The sequence below is a fragment of the Vigna unguiculata genome, chromosome 8 (genome assembly GCF_037176805.1).
Source record: "Vigna unguiculata cultivar grain cowpea cultivar isolate G323 ecotype 2 chromosome 8, ASM3717680v1, whole genome shotgun sequence".
NCBI classification, from domain to species: Eukaryota; Viridiplantae; Streptophyta; class Magnoliopsida; order Fabales; family Fabaceae; genus Vigna; species Vigna unguiculata.
Window position 1 is genome coordinate 34,318,058 of NC_140799.1, and position 22,784 is coordinate 34,340,841.

The 22,784-nt window shown below is 25.3% G+C and overlaps 1 protein-coding gene across 1 annotated transcript; it reads left to right on the forward strand.

The window, feature by feature from the left end:
* Nucleotides 1-8,896: 8,896 nt before the first annotated feature.
* LOC114195463 (putative O-methyltransferase 3) lies at nucleotides 8,897-10,780 on the forward strand. Its single transcript, XM_028085944.2, has 2 exons — nucleotides 8,897-9,673; nucleotides 10,330-10,780. Exons 1-2 carry the CDS (start codon nucleotides 8,903-8,905, stop codon nucleotides 10,630-10,632), a joined length of 1,074 nt encoding a protein of 357 aa, XP_027941745.2. The 5' UTR covers nucleotides 8,897-8,902; the 3' UTR covers nucleotides 10,633-10,780.
* The last annotated feature ends 12,004 nt before the right edge of the window (nucleotides 10,781-22,784 follow it).

Genomic DNA, 22,784 nt, shown 5'->3' on the forward strand with positions numbered 1-22,784 from the left:
TTAACACTGTTTGTCAAAAGGACTCGATTGAATACAATTTTACAAAAATGGTGACCAAATTGACCACACAATAAAAATAGGGACCAAATTGAATAATTTTGACAAAAATGGGAACCAAGTGTATATTTAAGCCTAAAATTAAAAAGAGATTTTGATATTTTCTTTCATAGTTAAGTTTTAATTATGATTTAAACAATTTGGTAAGATATTACTGAAATCCTAAACCAGGTGTTACAACAAGATAAAATAATTATTTTAATTTAAAAAATATTTAAATGGTAAATTTGTAAAACAATTGTCACTAACATAAAAAGTCCTTATAATATCTGTTATTTTCGGTTTTTTACGTCTGCATAAATATTGACGTCATATATGGTGACGTTAAATTTATCCTCTGAAAGAAAAATTGACGTTATTTAATGTCGAAAAATAAGAGACCAACGTTCCTTTACGTTAGTTCGAACCCCACCCGACGTTCAACTCTCACCATTTGGAGGGGAAAAACTATTGAAATTGACGTCTGTCAGTGCAAGGACAGACGTCAATTTCAGTAGTTTTTTTTAAGTTTCGTTGTATTTACATATTCCCACACTTGAAAAACAAAAAAGTCCCAAAACAATTCATATTATATTCCAACAACATGGTAATTTTAACTCATAATTGTAAAGTTGTCTAAACTTTTACAATTACCACAAAACTAAAAGTTTTATCAAGAAATTGTTCTACAAAGTTTTTAAAATAAAATTCTAATGTTGTTTTAGGGCCTAACTCCAGTGTTCCAATAAATATGTTGTTCACTCTTGTCTTAGTGTCTGGATAATGGCATCCGATAGAGGTGATGGATTCTTGAAGCGTTGAAAAGATAATACAAATTCATTATGCATAAATATCATTGTTTAAAGTTTGATATGATTTATAATATCTTAAAGATATATACATATATTCTCTTCATGCACAACAAAGGAGATAGATTGTAGATCATCAACAAAACTGGCCATGAACTATGTTTGTTACTTAAGTTCCCATAAGGATTCATACCATCTGTAGCAAGTCCAAGTCTTAAGTTTCTTGGCTCTACACCAAAGTCTGGAAATGTTTCATCAATCTTTTTCCACTGTGGAGAATCAGCTGGGTGTCGAAGAATATTATCACACTTTCTTCCATCAACGTGCCATTTCAGGTTCTTTGCATCTTCTTTAATGGAAAACAATCGTTTGAATCTAGGTATTATAGGCAGATACCACATCATTTTAGCAGGTGAACAATCTTTGTCTTCATCACCACTTTCAACAATTTTTTTTTTTAAACTGCGATAAACCACATGTTGGACACACCTTCAGTGAAGCAAACTCGTCTCTGTATAGAACACAATCATTGGGGCATGTATGTATCTTTTGATATTTCAAACCCATTGGACATAAAATTTTCTTTGCCTCGTAATTACGGATAGGTAACGTGTTATTTTCTAGAAGCATCTCCTTTAGAAACTCCAACAATTTTGTGAAATTTTTATCGGTCCATCCATTCCTTGCTTTTAAACTGAACAATTTCAAAGTTGTCGACAATCGTGTAAAGTTAGCGCATCTTGGGTACAATTTTTCCTCAGAATCAGACTTAATAAAATCAAATAAATGAGCTTTTTCAAAATTTTCTTCCCCAACATCATGTACCATGTCTTCTAAATGATCATTCATCCATTGGTCTACATAATTTGTTCATCGTGACGTCGTAGGCTTGTCTGATACTTTTCCATGTCAAGTTCAAAGTGTATAACTTCTCATTATACCGAAGATGAAAAGATGATCACGCATTGTGCCTAAGTCGTCATGTATTTGATTAAGACAACAAACACAAGGAGAAAAATATGTCCCATTAATAGAGATTGCGTGTTCTTAAGCATATTGCAAAAAGTCAGAAACTCCCTTTTCATACTCTTCACTGATGCGACGCTCATTCATCCAGCTTCAATCCATACTATTTTCGTAAAAAACTTCATCAATCTCAAACTTTTAATTCTCACAAGGTAAGGCCCTACCCATTCGAAAAAAAATATTTTTCATAATTTCCTAACATGTATACGAAGAAGTCAAACATCATTAATTTGACAAAATTTCGACAAAATTTCGCATTGGTCTCTGAAGTACACAAAATGAAAGAGATCAGTCATGATCACAATCAAGTATGCATCTAGAGAACAATATAAATTGCCTCAGTCGAAATTTCATCAAATTTATATATAAACCTCAATATACATGTTATAGCGAACTATGAAAAATAATTATTTCAAACTGTTTGTTTGGACAATTCAAGATTTAATACAAACGATTAAAAATTTAATCATTTATACTAGATCTTAAACGGGAACTAAGGTTCGCTCAAAATTGTGAACTAAAATTATAATAAATCTCTACATATAAAATAACAATGCAATAATAATATTAAAAAATAAAAATAAAAATAAATTATTTTAACATGCAACATATCTAATAATAAATATAAATTTTATTCCAAATTTATTAATTATCATAAAATTTCAAATAAAAAATAAGCTAAAAAAATCAACAAAATACATGAGAGTCATTTTAGCATGTAATCTATCTTATAATAAATCTAAATTTTATTTTAAATATATCAAAAATCATAATTTTTATAATAAAAAAAATAAACCAAAAAAATATACAAAATAAACATATAGATGACAAGGATGCAGACAAAGGACGGTAGGCTACCGGCGAAAATAAGTTTCACGGTGCAAAAGAGGAAGAAAATCTAGCGTGAAATAGAGACCAAACAAATTTCAAACTAATTACTTCACTATGTTTTGTTTTTCTATATTCAACGGTAAATTATGAAACAAAGTGTTGAACAGTATTTAACAATAATCAATTATTAGATTAGGATATTTAGTGTTGAAAAAAATGAGTTTCAGCTATTCATATGTTGAAATCAGAACACCATCATTGTACGACTTGATAAGGCTTTCAAGAAATGAAAAAAAAATGAGCCTCTTTTGTGTGGACAGTAACAATTTTTCATTAAATGTACAATATAGCTCTGTTTTGCAAGTTACATATCTTATCCCAAAACTATAAACTATAAACATGCAAGTTTTCCTTACCAAAAAAATCAAATCAAATCCTTTAAGAAAACGTAAAAATATTTTCTTTTGAAAATGGTTGTTTCACCAAGTTTTATTATTTTTGTGTATTTTCAATATTTTATAAAAAAATCATTTTTATTTATCTAAATTGAAAATCTAGTAATAGTAAAATGAAATTATAATTGATATTATTTTAAATTTAATTTCTCATAAAACCACGTAATGAATTGTCGCCCCAATTATGCATGCTATATAGAAAATTATATCAGCCTTTATTCTACACTTTCATTGAATCAAGTACTTTGACATGGTAATCATAACTTAACATTTACACCTATCAATTTATTTTAAAATAAATAACCGTTATGAGTTAATGTTGGTACATTGATTCGTTAAGTTATCGTCTAACAAATAAGATTGATATTTTGATAATTTATTACTCGTTATTAAATATTATATATATTAATTAATTATTTGATTTGTATTTTTTACAAGTTACTATTTTGTATTGAATTTCAGTCTGTATCTATGACAATGACTATTCCAATCTTATCACAGATAAGATACATAAAAGTTAATTGTTCTTCATACTTTAATTCTTTATTTTTCCTTTTCTCCTCCTCTCTATTATTAATTTTATTTTACAACGATAATTAATTTAATATAATACAAATTGACGTGTTTTATGATTAGTACAATAAAATAAATAATTATTTTAAACAAAATTTAGAAAGCTATTTTTAGTATTAAAATATAGTTTTAGTGCATGAAATAATAAGTAGCTCTTGATACTTTCCTCTTTACTTTTTTCTTTTAATTCTACCAACAATTCAACAAAACTCTTAAATATATCAATTTTAATATCAAAAAAATATGTTTAAAAATATATTTAGAAATCAATTAATTAAAAATATATTTAAAGATTAATTTCTATAATAAAAAAAATCTTGATAGCTAATTTTATTAACTAATTTAAAAATTAATTCATAATAGAAACTATTTTAGTTATTAATTTAAAAATTAATAAAAAAAATTTAAATTATTTTAATTACTAATAATTTTTAATTTATAAATTTAGATCTAAATTAATTATTATAATAACTAATTATTTTTTTCACTAAAATTAATTATTGGTTCAAGGATTTATTCCCTACAAATGTTATTTCTGCATTAATTAAAAACTCCTTTCTTGCTCTAATTTATTAATTACACTACTTAAATTATGCACCTTTTCTTTTTCTCGTCTTTTGATTTAACCGCTTTGCCTCTTGACACCTAAAGTCTAACACACTAATTATTTCAAAAGTGTAAGCCCTTAAAGGAGGGATGCAAATAAATCTCCATCTGGGTCTTGCTCCAACTCGTCATTTTTTAATATGAAATCTCTTATTAATTAGGTTTGTGTATGAGTAATTCTCAACTTTTTCAATTGATTATGGAGATGAGTATGGTGATGAATATGAGAATGTACATGTCCGTCCTCCGTTATATCTCAATTCTTGTTTAAATTATTAAAATATTCATAGTCAATTATATATATATATATATATATATATATATATATATATATATATATATATATATATATACCTCCTATTCTTTATTTCTTTTAGTTGTTTGTTTTGTCATAAAATTGATTCACATCTTTAATATATTTTCATCTTATCATAAATTTTATGCAATTATATTCAAATGATGTATGTCAATTAAATATTTTTTATGTATCACAAGTGAATATTTCTATTCTTTTTTAATATTTTTATTTATTGTATATTCCTTTCACATGAGAATGTTTAACAATCTTAATTTAAGTATTCAATAACATAAATCTTTCATTTATTACGTAATATAAAAAAATTATCTTTTTTACTGTGTTATTACTAATTTTTGTTTAATTTGAAGAAGTATTTTGTTTTACTAAAATAATATTTGTACCATTGACTATGTTGATATTTGAAAAATCTTTTTAAATTTTATCAACTAGGTTTCATTAATATTTGCAAATTTAATAAATGTTTTGATTATGATAAAATTTTATTAAGTATTCTAATTTGAAATGTATATAATCATAATTTCTTTCTAAATATTTGATAATATTATTTTTTCTTTAACGTAATTTTTTATTATTTTATAAAAATTAATTATTTAATATTGAAAACACTAAGAAAGTGAATACAAATATAAGTAAAGTATATATTCAACACCCGATGAAGATAGAGATGAGACAAAAATTTAAAACCAATTAAGTTTGAATATGAAAATAGATTTTTTTCAATAAAAATAAATATGAAATAACAAACCCGAACTTGATTCATTCCCTTGCCATTCCTACGTGTTATGGTCTACCATGTGGTTTGTGTTCGATACATTAATGAACCACCACTAAAATGTTTTAAAAAATACATTACTAGAATTTGGCCTACAACATACCTTATCTTAAACAAATGTATGTCCAATGCCCGCAATATATTTTATATCATGTAGGATTTGTACTATTGAATTATATATATATATATATATATATATATATATATATATATATATATATATATATATATATTTCGTTAGTTAATTAGTTAATGATGGTGGACCATTCAAGGAAGGGATAGGGTGTCATAGCACCTCAAAATTTTTGATTTTTTTATTTATACGTACTATATGAAAATGATTTTTTGAATTTTTTTAAATTATAAAAAGATATATAAGAAATCAATAAAAATTAAATTATAATTTTTAATTTCTTTTATAAAGATCATAATATTTAATGTTAACAAATAATAAAATATAAAATCAAATATAATAAAAAATACAAAATTATATATATATATAAAACTCCACTCTTACTGTATAGGGTTGATAATATTGAACTTTTTAGATAAAATTAAGTTTTCTACTTCACTCCACCTTCAACCAGTGTTAAAGTTATAGGTGACGTAAGAAAATGATTTAAAACTCTTGTAATGATAATTCTATACTTTGATAACTCGGAGCAGAAACTTGAGGAATACATACACAGTTCACCTTAACAATAAACTAATGCCGACAAACCAAAATGAAAGGTACTTAGTCCTAACTACCAAAATCATTATCTTACACATTTAATGTAAGATATTCCACAAAGAAATCAACTAGAATATAAAAATTGCACTTTTTAGTATTTATGTAACTCTACACTTTTACTTCCACTTCTTCCTACATTTTTGTACCTTTCCTCATCTACAATTTTGACTTGCACTTCTTCTTACATTTATTAAAACATTCTTTTATCTATCACACTTATTAACTCACTAACAAATTTTCACAAATTTTACTTATAAGTCTTTTCTTTTTATCTCAAAATATTTTAATAAACGCAACACAACCTTTATCTTTAAATCCTCTCAAATCTATGTATTCACTCTAATTCAAATCTATCTAATACACCAAAACTAATAAAAAGAAGTATCATTTTACATTGAATATTAAAATATTGATATAGAAAATTATTATATGATTTCATTTTTTTTACTGTATTCTTATAATCAACCTAAAATGAAGTCATAAAATCCTTATTTTACAACAGTGTTATACCCACTACATATAATTATAATAGGAGGCGCCACCCTAAGGTTCTATATATATCCACGCATCAATACTTGCAAATTAAAAAATTATTTGACTAGGAGACATAAAGTAAAACAAAATTTTTGGACTAAGATTCTTTCGGCTATATAATCTTAGTAGCATACATGAAATAAAATCTCAAAGTCATAAAATTTCTAGTATCCACTAACAATTACATTATATTTAGAAGACAGAATTTAAATATTAAATAAAAATTCTTTCTACTTTATGCCAGTCAAACAAATATATGATCCCTAGTGTCCCCTTGTGAATATAGAAAAGTTACTTAAAGTTAAACATGTTTGATTTGCACCCATTAATATAAATTTGACTTTTGTTACATCCAAATCCTTTCATAATTAATTTTTTGTCAAACAAACTTGGAATAAACCTTTTTCTATTTCATTCCCACGTTTTAAGAATGGTTTAGAAATAGTTACAAAAAGTTGTAATTATCTTTTAGTGATCCATTAAGTATTTTGAGATTCATCATAATTATCCATACACTAAAATATTCTCATTTAAAATTAAATAGACTTTGAACTAAAATATAATTTGAGTTCTACCATATATCCACGCATTTCAGATATTATAGTATTAATGATATATCCTGATTTAGAGATTATTAAAAAATAAAAAATAAAAAAATATACTTTTCTTAAATAATAAATATAAGGACGAGTGAACCCTGTGAAACTATTGAAATGATGTCCATGTTTTCGGTGGTCCTTCAGCACTTAAAAGTTAGTGTCTAAAAAGAAAATTCTCATTATTAGAAATGTGATTTAGTTTAGAATAACCTAATATTTCTTATTTTGAGATGTTTGTCTATTTATATTACTTTTATTAGCTTTTACTTGTACTATGATTAGAGAAACTCAAATGTCTTCTAATCATAGTTTTTGTTATTTAAGTAATAACCCTTCATTGATTGGATCGTTTTGAACTTGTCCAAAAATAGTTTAGTTGATGGATTAAATGTACATCAACAATAGATTGAAATGACCTCGAATAAGATAATTATGTTTTAAATTGTTGCTGGTTGAACAATCTTGATAACACTCTAGTATGCTAATTCTCAAACATATGTAAATACCACGAGTTTAAGAAAAAATCATATATTGTTGATTAATATTTAAACTAAAAACACAGATTTATTTTCTATATACTTTTAAATACACTTGCAAAATAAAAGATCTCCTAAGTTTTGTCTTTGAAAATTTATACTTCATATCTTACATGTTACTTTCGTGGGTTGTAAAAATTCATAACTTTATCCTATGCAGATGGGTATAGGCTTCAATTTAACCTATGCCTATGCTTTGACATCCAGGTAAAGTCTTTTAAAAACATGATGACATTTTTGAAAATATTTACATAATTACATGTTTCTATTCTTTTGAGAACCAAAACCTACAATTATACAAATATTTTAAAAAACGTCACCGTGTAATTATAGGCTTCGGTTCTTTAAAAATTCAAAGTCTATATTCATGCGGTTAGGATATAAACTTTAGTTATTCTTGAACCGTTGTCTATATTTGTACAACTATTTTTAGAAATGTCATCATTTTATTATAGGCTTCATTTTCTTTTTAAATGGAGCATATTAGGTAACATGAAATTCTATTTTTACACTAATGAAACTAAAATTTTACTTTACCGTGATGGTTTAGAAATAATCGTGATTAAAAACGTCTTGTTACTTACAAAATATTACACCTATGTAAGAACTTTTTAAATCAGATTATAGATATCAACATTTCGTCCTAATACTGTTTTGTAAATTTTGTAATTTTGCATATGGAGATTTGGAGTGCTTCATTGATATATTTCACGTCCATTCATTTCCTTCTTCCTATGTATAATATGGAAAAAGTTACTTTCACACTGTCCTTAAAATTACGTTCATTTGACACTCCATTTATTATTATAATAACATATGTTACATTTTTAAATTAAAAAAAAAAAAATATATATATATATATATATATATATATAATTAAAATAAATATTATTTTTCAGTGTAAAATGAGTGCAATTTTGTCCGATAGTGTCAATATACCATCAACCATATTATATTTGTTTTTTTATTAATTCCTGCATCAAGAGCACTTCTTGGGGCTGCTTCCATATTAGTTGCTTATAAATAGACCTAAATCCTGTGAGGTTCCATACTCCAAATTGAACAAGTTGTTTATGCAACAAATTATGGAATCCCATGATGCGAAAGTACTGAAAGCTCAAACGCACGTATGGAATCATATTTTTAGCTTCATAAATTCCATGTCCCTTAAGTGTGTTGTTGAGTTAGGCATACCAGACATCATACACAGCCATGCCCAACCCATTTCACTCTCAACCCTCATTTCTTCACTCCCAATTCACTCTTCCAAAACTCACTTCATCCCTCGCTTGATGCGAATCATGGTTCATTCTGGCTTCTTCTCTCAACACAATCACACTGAGAATGAGCAAGAAGTCACCTATGCACTCACTGATGCCTCTTTACTTCTGCTTAAGAGCAATCCAATGAGTGTGGCACCTTACTTGAAGGCCATGCTTGATCCAGTTTTAACAAATCCATGGAATCAGTTTTCCAGTTGGTTCAAAAATGGTAATCCTACACCCTTTGAACTGGCACATGGGAAGTTGCTTTGGGAGTATGCTGCCAGTGATCCTAGAATTAACAACTTATTCAATGATGCTATGGCAAGTGATGCTCAACTAATCACTAGTGTGGTGATTGAGAAATGCAAAGGGGTGTTCATGGGATCGGAATCGTTGGTTGATGTTGGGGGAGGGACAGGAACCATGGCAAAGGCCATTGCTGAATCCTTCCCTCAGTTGGAATGCATTGTATTTGATCTTCCACATGTTGTTTCTGGCTTGCAAGGAACTCATAACCTTAAATATGTTGAAGGGGACATGTTTGAGGCAATTCCTCCAACTGATGCTATTTTGTTGAAGGTAAAATATCGTTACAAATCATAGTACACTGTTACATTCTTAACTTTTCTTTCAATTTACTTGACCGATGTTAAACTTCAAAGAATTGAACCAACGAATTGATCAATTGGAAAAGAAAGAACATTATATTATATCACCATCGTTGATTAAATGAAATAATCAACATGTCATGATTATCGGTAACTAAGCTACCACTGACTACTTCTGCAACTGAAATTTGAAAGACCAACTGTTTCAGAATCATATATAGACACCGACACAATATAGCAAATTATGTATACTAATGTTTCTCCTCTTTTCATTCTCTTGTCTCATCAAATTACTTATTATATTAACACTTTTTTGGCTGACTACTTTTTTGGATGTAGATTGGTACAGTCATGATCGTGTTTTGTTCCAATTAATAAATACAGCTAATTAAGTTAATGGTAGGTGTGTAGATTCAACTTGGTCATCTGACTTTTAATAGGTGACCCCTACTATAGCTAGCTTACATAGTTAGCAAATGATTATTCGGCTATGCAAGTAAAACGGTTTTAGATCCATCAATTTTGATTTTTTTGGGGATTAATTATGTTAGATGAGGTGCTAATTATAACTAGCTTACTTTCTTTTGACTATTGTTCTGAGAAGTGTTACTTTGAATGAGGAAACAGTGTATATTACATGACTGGAGCGATGAGGAGTGTGTGAAGATACTGAAGAAATGCAAGGAAGCTATATGGAAGAAAGGGAAAGAAGGGAAGGTGATAATCATAGACATGGTGATGGATAATGAAACCAAAGATGAAGAATCAGTTGAAACACAACTCTTCTTTGACATGTTGATGATGGTATTGGTCAAGGGAAAGGAGAGAAACCAGAAGGAATGGGTTAAGTTGTTTTCCTCTGCTGGTTTTAATAACTACAACATAACTCCCGTTTTGGGCTCAAGGTCTCTCATTCAGATCTACCCATAGGGGGTAAACAAGATCTACAACGGCAATAATTTTCTATTTCATAATGATTCAATATCGAATATGTTGGCAATAAAAATATATATATATCGGTCTCTTATTTCTGATGTTCAAAATCTGTCAAATAAAGAAGATGATGACAATTATATGTAATGAGCCGTTGTTATGTGTTATTGTTATTTTTTACTTTTAGTAAAAAAATAAGAAACAAAGATGATTTTTCCCTTAACCGTTGTCAAAAGTGGAGTTTATTTTAAAAGGAAATATATTTGTTTATAATTTACACCCTTTACAATCAAACAAACAGCAACCAATAGTCTAAACATAATGCATAGTAAAATAGTCACAATAAATTTATACAACGTCAAGAAAAAAAATGAAACCATAAAGTAGTTTTTGTCATTTATCCTAAGGTGTGATACAATGCTTATGGGACCATTGTTGGTCATTGAACATTTGCAACACATATATAAATTGAAGTTAACATACTTAACATTCTCCATTAATAATATGCAATTGATACACCTTTTTGGTCAATAACAATTTCACCTGATCCTAACCTCCCTTATGGTGTGTTCACATCAAAAGATAGAATTGGAAGAGAGTGTAAGGATGGATTTGAGTGGATATGAGTAGAATAATATATGTGTTTTTTTGACTGAATTTAGAGAGTAAAGTGAGTGAAATTTGAGATAAATTTTGTGAAAGTTAGTGAGTGATTTGAATGATGTGATAGATTAAAAAAATATTTTTAAAATAGTTAAATATTTTTTGTAGATATTATGAAATAACTAAGGGTAAAACGGGTATTATGAAATGTGGACACAAAAAGAAGAATCTCCTTTATTGTTATAGATAAATATTAATAATTAATAATAATAATTATATATTATTCATTTTTAGCAATATTTTAATTATTATTAATTATTATATATATATATATTAATAATATTATATATATATATATATATATATTATAATTTAGTACATATATTAAAACATCAAGGACAAAAATAAAAATAAACAATTATTGAATAAAATAAAAATATTAATTTTAACAAAATTTTTATTACTTTTCATAATTATTATACCTATTTTTATTATTTATAAATATTATACATAGTAATAAAAAAATTATTATATATATATATATATCAGTAAATATATTATTAATCATAATATATATTTTTAATAATTAATAGATTACTAATTATTATTAAGTATTATATATATTACTTATTATTATTATTAATTTATTATATATATAATATAAAAAGGGTATACAAGTAAAATGCTTACAAATCATTTCAGATCTTTGCAAAATAGAATGAATGAAATTTCACAAGTAACTTGCAAATCTGTCGTAGCTCTTCCTTTCAAATCATGTAATGAACATGATATTTTATTGAAATCCATCTTTGCAAATCGTCAAATTCTTACCATTTGTTCAAGGGAACATACCCTTAATGCTAGATTGCTATATTACACCACGGTAGTCATATGCCGAATCACGTAAATTACAAGAAAATATTTTATTAATAATTAATTTTAGTAACGAAAAATTGTTAGTCACTATAATGATCAATTTAAATACTAATTTAAAAAATAAAAAATTATTAGTTATTAAAATAGTTACTATTATAACTAAAAAATTATAATTGGTGTATAATTGGTAACTAATTAATTAGAGACTGATTTAGAAACCAATTCTTTTAATAGCAAAATCTTGGTAGATAATGTTTATTGACAAATTTTTTTTTGTAGCTAAAACCTTGGTAGATAAATTTTAGAAACTAATTATAATTTTTTATTCATAAATAATGATTATTTTAATAACCAATAATTTTTTATTTTATAAATTGGTATCTAAATTAATCACTTTAGTAACTAAACCTTTAACTAAACCTTTGGTGATTAAAATTGTTTGCTGACGATACATTCTTTTTGTAATGATAGTAGTCATATTCATGTCATCCAATTTGTTTATTATTGTACATCTCAAAATAAACATTATTAGATTATCAATGTCAATATACAAAGGTCATTTGAATGAATATACGCTAACTTTAAATACCTTGAGGTGCATCCAGGCTTCAATGAACTTATACTTGGTCTACCAATCATTATCCGAAATCCAACATAGGCATATCCACTATAAATACGAAGATTTATGTTAACATAAATGTTAATATGCAAGATTAACGTAATAGTTCAATGTTGAAGGTAAAATATCGTCACAAAATCGTTCGATGTTACATTCTTTCTTTTAATTTATACGAACATTGACATAATATACCCGAATATATATATATATATATATATATATATATATATATATATATATATATATATATATTAATTAAAGTTTCTCTTCATTTTTATTTTTTTTCTCATTAAATAACTTTTTATATTTTGAAGTGATGATGAGTGATAATGTTAATTTTTACCATTATCTTAGTCATATTTTATTAACAAAATCAACTCTTCTATAGCTTTCAACCTTTTTAATCTTCCAATTTATCATACTTAAATAAATTCATTTTGATTACATTGATCTAATCATACCACTAATTCCCAATTTTTGTGTCTAATTCAGTGACAAGAAGCTTTTGCCTCAAACCAAAGAAGTTGGTGACCTGGATAACCAAGAAGAAACATCAAATTGGAAAATATGATTACTGTATATAGCGTTGAGCGTCAGAAGACAAAGCTCAGCGCTAGTTTGCTAAAAAATTCTAATGTTGAGTGCCCGAATAATAGAGATGAGCGATGCTTCGCTTGCAAATTTAGGCCCTGAATGCCAAAAACCCTAGAGTTAAGCGCCATTTGGCTTGCATTTTAGGGTGTTGAGCGTGACAAAGTCAATGCTAAGTGCTAATTGTGCTAATGTGGCAAGTTACCCTATTTCTTTTTAGTTGCTCGAGAGGAAGGCATCTTTGAACGTTTAGAGCACAAAAAACATAGCTTGAAGATTTGCTAGGGCTTGTAGGAGTAATCTCTTCTTCCTCCTTGTATATTTATCTTCTTCCACCTTTCATTTTGTAAGCTTGAGTCTCCATGACAATGGGGAGCTAAATCTATTTTCTTAGGGGTAGATGTAGCCATTGAACTCTTGTGTACTTTGAATGTTTTGAATATATACATGCTTCTTTCATTAAATGCTAGTATATTTGTTTCTTTATTTGCTCTGATTTGGCTATTCATTGCATGATACTTGGTTAGATAGGTGTTGAAAAATATCTTTCAAATCCTAGAAATGAAACAAGATACCTAATGGAGTTTTTGTTTAGGAATGGAGCTTGACCCATTGGTTGTCTTGTCTTAAATCCTAGTTCATAAAGTGCGTTTGTTTGTTAAGGGTTCAAGGGACTGACACTTAATAAGAAAACCTAGGCTCATTCTATTAAGGGATTATGGTTTATGTAGACTTGTGGGTTTGACATTAGTAATTTAATGGAGAGGATTTGAATTTTTATATGCATGAGATGGAATGGGTAAAATCTAACCCTAACAATAACATTCCATATCATTTCTCATCTTTTTCACCGTCTAAGTGTCTTAAGTATCAAAGTTCACATTCTACTTGTTTATCCACATATTTACTTTCTTGCACAAAACTCAAGTTATGAAAATATTATTTAGTCTAAATTAGTTATTAATTGCACGATTATTTGGTATTGTACAAGTCCCTTGGGAAACGATATTCTGGTCTTACCAATTACTACTTGCACGATTTGGTATGCTTGTCAAAGTATTAAAAATGGGTATGTTTGCAAGTTGCTAAGAGGTGAGAACATGGTAAATGAAGTTTTTGGAACTTTCCACAATCACACCACCTTTCATCTAATCTAACCACAAATATACCAAGAGGTCGAACTTCTTTTGGGTTTACCATCTCCTCCAAGAATCTTATGCGGCTTCTTCCAGATTCACTTACACAAAAATAACCTTTTACATCACTGTATTTATACGTGACTATCAAGTAACATAAAAAATGTGTGGTAATATTTTTGTAAATAAAATGACATTATTTTGTTAGGTAGACCATGATCAAACGTAAAATGAAACTTTTACAATTGATGTCAGCTAGCACATCAGATGTAAACTTACATATTCAATGTATATACATACATACACATATGAATATATATATATATATATATATATATATATATATATTCCTTTTTTTATTGATTGAAAAATTATATTAATTGTTTGTTGAATTAAAAATATTAATAGTATTATTAATTATTAATTTTTTATCATTGTTAAATTTATTAATATTTTAACATAAAATACTAGTTGTTATATTATTTTTGCATTAATATTATTTTTAAAACTTTTATATTTGTTTATTCGTATTATTAATTATTATAACTATTAATTGTATAAATAAAACTACAGTATCTAATATCGGTGGCTAGAAGAGTTATTGGCGGCATGTGAATAAAAATATCTTTACACATAAGCAGCATCCAATATTTCATACAAAAGTGTGGTTTATTTTTGTAAAAAGAACCATACGTAAATATGACATCAGCTCATATTCTCTCATCATACAGAAGATCGTTTCTAGCTTCCATTACTTAAATATACCTTCGCAGTCATTCGCAAATTATTTAAAACAAACGTGAAACTTACTCGCATTTTCCTCTTCATCAATATTACATTCTCCCAAACAAAAGTTTTTAGTAATTTAAAATAAGTACAAGATATAAGGATAAGGATGGATACTAGAGATATATGTACATATCTATGCCTATCTTCATATCCAATTTAAAACATCATGCTTACTCATACCTAATTAATGCCACATAATCGTGATTTTTTATAAAAATCAAAATGCATTCTAATAATATTCATAGAAACAGGTTTATTTGTCATCAAAGAAACAGGTTTATTTGTCATCAATGTAAGTATTTTAAAATTGAAAAAATATAAGATATTTTTTATTATTATTTTGTGTTCATAATTATGGTTAGAATTAGAGAAAGAAAAAACATTGATATACATTTTAATGGAAATAGTTATGTTGATGACATATGATATGTGTTTAAACATTAGAATAAATTACAAGAAAATCTTCGATTAAAAATTTATTTTAGAAACTAAAAATAGTTAGTTACTATAGTCATCGGTTTAATTAGATAACAATTTACATAATTAAAAGTTATGGATTACTAAAATAGTCATTGTTATAAATAAAAAATTATAATTAGTCATTGACTAATTAGAGACTAATTTAGAAACTAATTTATTTGATAGTTAAAATTTAGATAGCTAAATTTTAGTAAACAATCTTTTTTGGTAACAAAAATTAGGTAGCTAATTTTAAAGACCAATTTAGTTACCAATTAAAATATTTTATTTATAATTTAAACCTACTGTATTTTATGAAAAAAATATATATAATAAGTAGTTATAGAAAAAGTACATGTTGCATCGCCGTCAAAAAACAACCATTTTGCATATGAAAATATTTAAATATTTCCTTAACCATTTCCTTTTAATATAATATATATATATATATATATATATATATTAGTATTTTAAACCAGAAAATAAAAATATTAATATAATTTATGGAAAAACCTTTATTTTTGTTGTCAAGATATAATATCTTTTGGAATAAGTAATGTCATGATATGTATTATTAAGAACTTTGACATCTCATGCTCACATTCTAAAGTTTATCATTATTCTTCATTTCATTAAAATTTATTAAAAAAAATAAAATAATACAAAGTATTGGGGGACTAAATAATAATGTCAATTTTAAAAATTAAATTGTTATATTTTAACAAAAATTAGAACTAAATTAAATAAAAATAACGAATATAGGGACTGAATTGAATCGAAATAACGAATACCGAGACTAAATTAAACAAAAAAAATAATACAGTTACCAACTGACACATGGTACTAGCATTGACACGTGACACAATTGTGATTTGACACATGAACAATTTTTTTGAAATAAAAAATTCAAAAAAAAAAATCAAAAAAATTAAAAAAAAAACAGGAGTTGGCACGTGACAATACAGTTAAAAAACGTTAAGTATTTAAATACCATTAGTCAAAAGGACCACATTGACCAAAATTTGACGAAAATGAAAACCTTATTGAATACAAAACGAAAATAATGACTAAATTGAATAAAAATAACAAAAATAAAGACTAAATGTATATTTAAGCTTTTTTCTTATTTCAAAATCATGATCATCTTCTTCAATAAATGTAACACAATTTCATATTAATCATTTGGACATCCCACGACTTTCATTACAACATCTTTTACATCATCAATACTTAAAGATAAAATGTGTGTTTCCTGCATTAACCATATTTGTAGAGTTCTTTTATTTATTTAAATGATATATACAATTATTTAATAAATTTAGCGAAAGTGGAAATTTGAACCTAATTTATTCTTACAAAATTAAATAGTAAAATAAGAATTATTTTAATATATATATATATATATATATATATATATATATATTCTTTTTGATATTAACCATTTTTAAATGAACTTTCTTTCTCTTACTCTTGTATTTTTTTTTTCTTATTGTAATCTCGCTTTCTTTACAATCGCCCTCGTCAGTCTTATTGTGTGGTCTCACAAATAGGGATGTTAAAAAAATTTGTATCCGCGAATAAAACCCACAACGGGTAGAAAACAGATATTAAAAATGGATATCCGCTACCTACGGGTACGAATATGTTTGATACCTGCATGTTAGTGGGGCGGGTACGGGTATCATAGTATCCGTATCCGCTAAACTTTAATCTACAAAAGTACCCATATATATATATATATATATATATATATATATATATATATATATATATATATATATTAGTAAAAAATATTCTGGCCTAATTTTTTCTAAGTTGCACATCTTGTCTTCTGTCTTCATTCTTCCAACAAACTTCAAATATTGATACGTTGTCTTCTTCCAAGTACACCCCTTGACATTCTTATCTTTTCTATATTTGAAATTGGGCATATACATCAAATCATATATAGACAATGATGTTTATGGTAAGCTTATTGTCAAATGATGGAATCAACATAAGAATACTTGGCAGGTGACAATTGAGGTTTATTATTTGTTTATTTTTTAGGAATCAATTGGAGAAAGTGGACTTTTTGATCAAAACACTAATTAAAGAATTTTTATTGTGTTGAACGTCATTTTATATCTACTTTTATAATTATTTGGACTTGTATGAACTTGAGTTTATTTGAATTTTATTTAAAATTTATGACAATGATGTATTTTATTTTATTTGAATTTATGATTAAATATTTATTTTTTAAATAACTTTGTGAATACCCGTGGGTACCCGTGAATATCTGCAGATATGAAAAAAATAGGCGGATACCCGCATAACGGATACCCGACGAATATGGGTACGAGTACGAGACGAATATTTATTTAGCAAATAGGGTACAAGGGAGTTACTACCCATACCCTAACCGCCTCTTTGACATCCCTACTCACAAGAGAACCACGATTATTGCAAATATATTGTCACTTTATAGATTCTACTCTTAAAAAAAAAAGTCATACAGAAGTTAAATTTCTTTGATGAAATTTCAATTTATGAAAGGTTCTTGGAATAATCCTGTCATTATATATGCTTAAATTTCAAACTAATTACTTCACTATCTTGTGTTTTATTATATTCAACAGTAAATTATGAAACAAAGTGTTGAACAGTATTTAACAATAATCATGATTAGATTAGGATATTTAGTGTTGAAAAAATGAGTTTCAGCTATTCATACGTTGAAATCAGAACACCGTCATTGTACGACTTGATAAGGCTTTCAAGAAGTGGAAAAATGAGCCTCTTTTGTGTGGACAATAACAATTTTTCATTAAATGTACAATATAGTTCTGTTTTTCAAGTTACATATCTTATCCCCAAACTATAAACATGCAAGTTTTCCTTACCAAGAAAATCAAATCAAATCCTTTAAAGAAAACGTAAAAATATTTTCTTTTGAAAATGATTTTTTCACTAAGTCTTATTATTTTTGTATATTTTCAATTATTTTATAAAATAATCATTTTTATTTATCTAAATTGAAAATCTAGGAATAGTTAATGAAAGTAAAATGAAATCATAATTGATATTATTTTAAATTTAAATACAAATTTTAAATTTACTTTCTCATAAAACCACGTAATGAATGTGCTACAATGGCGGTCGGTCAACATACAATGTACCGCAACGAGTTATTATTAATCTAACTTTCGTTATTTTTTAATCATTAGTTATATTATTGATATTTGAATGATTTTTTAAATTTTATCGACTAGATTTTATTAATATTTTGTAAATTTAATAAATATTTTGATTATGATAAAATTTAAAATGTATATAATTAAATTTTTTTAAATATTTACATGAAAAAATAATTATTCTCTTAATATTAAATATTTAATAGTATTATATTTTTTTATTCTAATTTTTTATTATTTTATAAAAATAATTATTTAATGTTGAAAACAATAAAAAAGTAAATACAAAAATAAATATATATATATATATATATCCATTATCCAATAAACATGAAAATTAAAATAAAAGTTTGAAATCCGTTAAATTCAAATATGAAAATACATTCTTTTAATGAAAATAAATATGAAATAATGAAATCAGTATTTCAAGTTATGCTCCGTCCTTGCCCCGCTCCATACCTTCCCTAGTCTAAGTTATGCTCTACGCTTAGGGCTGGGCATAATTTACTAAACTATACTAAACTATAGTTAATTGTACTATATTAAACTAAAATATACTAAACTATTCATAATAATAATTGAACTGTACTATAAAATAGTTCAGTTTTAAGAAACTAAACTTATGTTAAGTTAACTAAGTTAACTAAGTTAACTATTGAACTAGAATAGATTGAAAGAGCAAAATACCTCAAATAAAATATTAGTATTAGGATAAGAATTGGACTTATGTGTTTTATATCTTACGTTCTATTCTTTCTCTTTCATATTGAAATATTTATTTTATTTTGTCTTAATTTTTTTCTTTACTCTTTCTTTGAGAAAATTATAAAATATTTATAATTAATTTATTAAAAAAAATTATAAATTAATTCAATATCTTATTTTATTTTTGAATGAATTTTACTATGTAATGTTATTTTTATGTTATGATTTTACAGAAGTTATTTTTAAAAATTAAATTATGTGACAACTAACATTTTTATAATTTTTTATTTATATTAAAGTTTTTTGTAACTTAAATATTGAAATTAGTATAATAAATATAAATATTGGTACTAATGTATTTTTTATTTTAAAATCTTATATAATATTATTTTTTTAGTTTTAAAATATTCATTATGTGGCATCAACTTTTTTAAAGAGAATTTATTTTAAAAAATTCTTAAAATATTAATTTTAGAACGTCATAAAATTTCTATAACATTTTTCACACAAATATTAATGAATACAAATGTTAAAAAAAATATTAATTTTGAGAATTTTCTAAAATAAATCCTTTTAAAAAATTTTACGCAACATAATAAACATTGTAAAACTAAAAAGTAATATTACATAAGATTTTAGAATATAAAAAATAAGTTAATACCGATATTTATATTTATTATATTAATTTTAATATTTTAATTACATTTTAAGTTACAAAAAACTTAAATATAAATAAAAAAATTATAAAAATGTTAATTGGTGTATTGAAGTATGATGCATATTTCAAGTATTATTTTCTAAGCATTTTCAAATTATAAACTTTAGATTATTATTGCGTAATACAATCATATGTAATTAGTGTAATTCGATTCAAAATAGTATAATTCAGTTCAAAAATAGTGCAATTCAATTCAAAATCAATGCAATCCGGTTCAAAAATAGTACAATTCAGTTTAAAAAGAGTGAAGTTTATTCAAAATCAGTGCAATTCGGTTCAAAAACAGTGTAGTTAAGTTAAAAATTAGTGTAGTTCAGTCCAAAAATAGTGCAGTTCAGTTCTGACGTAGTGCAGTTCATAAAACAGTTCAGTTTATAACAATTCAGTTCAGTTTATATTATAGTGCAGTGCAGTTCAGTGCAGTGCAGTTCAGTCCAGTTTATTTTTAAGAATAACAGTTCAGTGCAGTTCATCTGAATTGTTTTCCAGTTCAGTACAGTTCATGCGAACAGTTTTTTAGTTCAATGCAGTTTTTGATAGTGCAATGCAGTTTGGTTTATTTTGCCCAGCCCTATCTACGCTCTACCATGTGGTTTGTGTTCGATACATTAATGAACCACCACTCAAGTATTTTAAGAAATACTGCCTACAACATACCTTATCTTAAACAACATTTTACCCATGTTTGTCCAATACCCGCTAGGATTTGTACTATTGAATTATATATATATATATATATATATATATATATATATATATATATATATATATTTAATTCGTTAGTTAATTAGTTAATTATGGTGGACCACATTCAAGGAAGGGATAGGGTGTCATAGCACCTCAATTTTTTTGCTTTTTTTATTTATACGTACTATATGAAAATTTGATTTTTTGAATTTTTTTAAATTATAAAAATATATATTAGAAATCGATAAAAATTAAATTATAATTTTTAATTTCTTTTATAAAGATTATAATATTTAATGTTAACAAATAATATTTAATGTTAACAACTAGAATATAAAAATTGCACTTTTTAGTATTTATCTAACTCTACACTTTTACACTTTTACTTGCACTTCTTCCTACATTTATGTACCTTTCTTCATCTACCATTTTGAGTGAATTAAAATCTTCCAAAAGACACCATACTTGACCTTTCTTATCCTCTTTGCATTTATAATCTCATTCTATACAACTTCGTTAAGAATCCAAGAATATGAGTTAAAAGTCTTACATGAAATAAAAACAAAAAAGTTAAGTGATATATAATAAAAAAGATATCTATAAACACTGAATCTTAAGATTTTATATTAAAGGTAATGTTAGTTCTCTTATATAGATAATTCACACCTTATTAATGATAAATTTAGTCTATTTCATAAAAGAATTTCATTAATGATATTAAAGTCAATAATTTATTTTGATATTCAACTCAAACAAAGACAAATGTCTCATTGTAATAATTTATTTTTAATCTAAATTATTCAGAAAGTATTTTAGTAAAAGTGTGTCAATTTATATAAATAAAATAGATACCAAATCGTACATTCTTAAATCATTCGAGTAATTAAACCTTACTTTTTACATATTAACTGTTCATGCATAAGAGCAAGCAGGCTTTGTTTGTCTGTCCTTTGCTAGAAAGGATTTGAAGAGATTACCAAAAGACCATCACCATCTATACTTTTATTTACCTAACTAGCCTTGGTTTTTTATTTTTATTTTCTTTTAATTTTCGTGGTGTGGTTTGTTGTGCTTTGTTGGTCTTGTACATTGCTATTATGCTCACTTTACAAATAAAAAAAATTATAAGTGTCTTCATTAAACAATAAAAATAGAAATAATTTAATTATTATAATATAATAGATAATAATAATAAATATTTTAATTAAAATTTAATCATTGAGATTTTATTTTTAATTAAATTTAACTAACTTGATTTGATAATAATTTTAATTATAAGTGTAAAATTATAATCTTATATATTTTAATTTATTAAAAAATTCTTTTATCTATCACACTTGTTAACTCACTAACAAATTTTCACAAATTTTACTTATAAATCTTTTCTTTTTTATCTCAAAATATTTTTAAAAAACACAACGCAACCTTTATCTTTAAATCTTCTTAAATCTATCTATTCACTCTAATCCAAATCTATGTAATACACCAAAACTAATAAAAAGAAGTATCATTTTACATTGAATATTAAAATATTGATATAGAAAATTATTATATAATTTCATTTTTTTTACTGTATTCTTATGATCAACCTAAAATGAAGTCATAAAATCCTTATTTTACAACAGTGTTATACCCGCTACATATAATTATAATAGGAGGCGCCACCCTAAGGTTTTATATATATATATATATATATATATATATATATATATATATATATATATATATATATATATATATATATATATATATATATATCCACTCATCAATATTTGCAAATTTAAAAAATT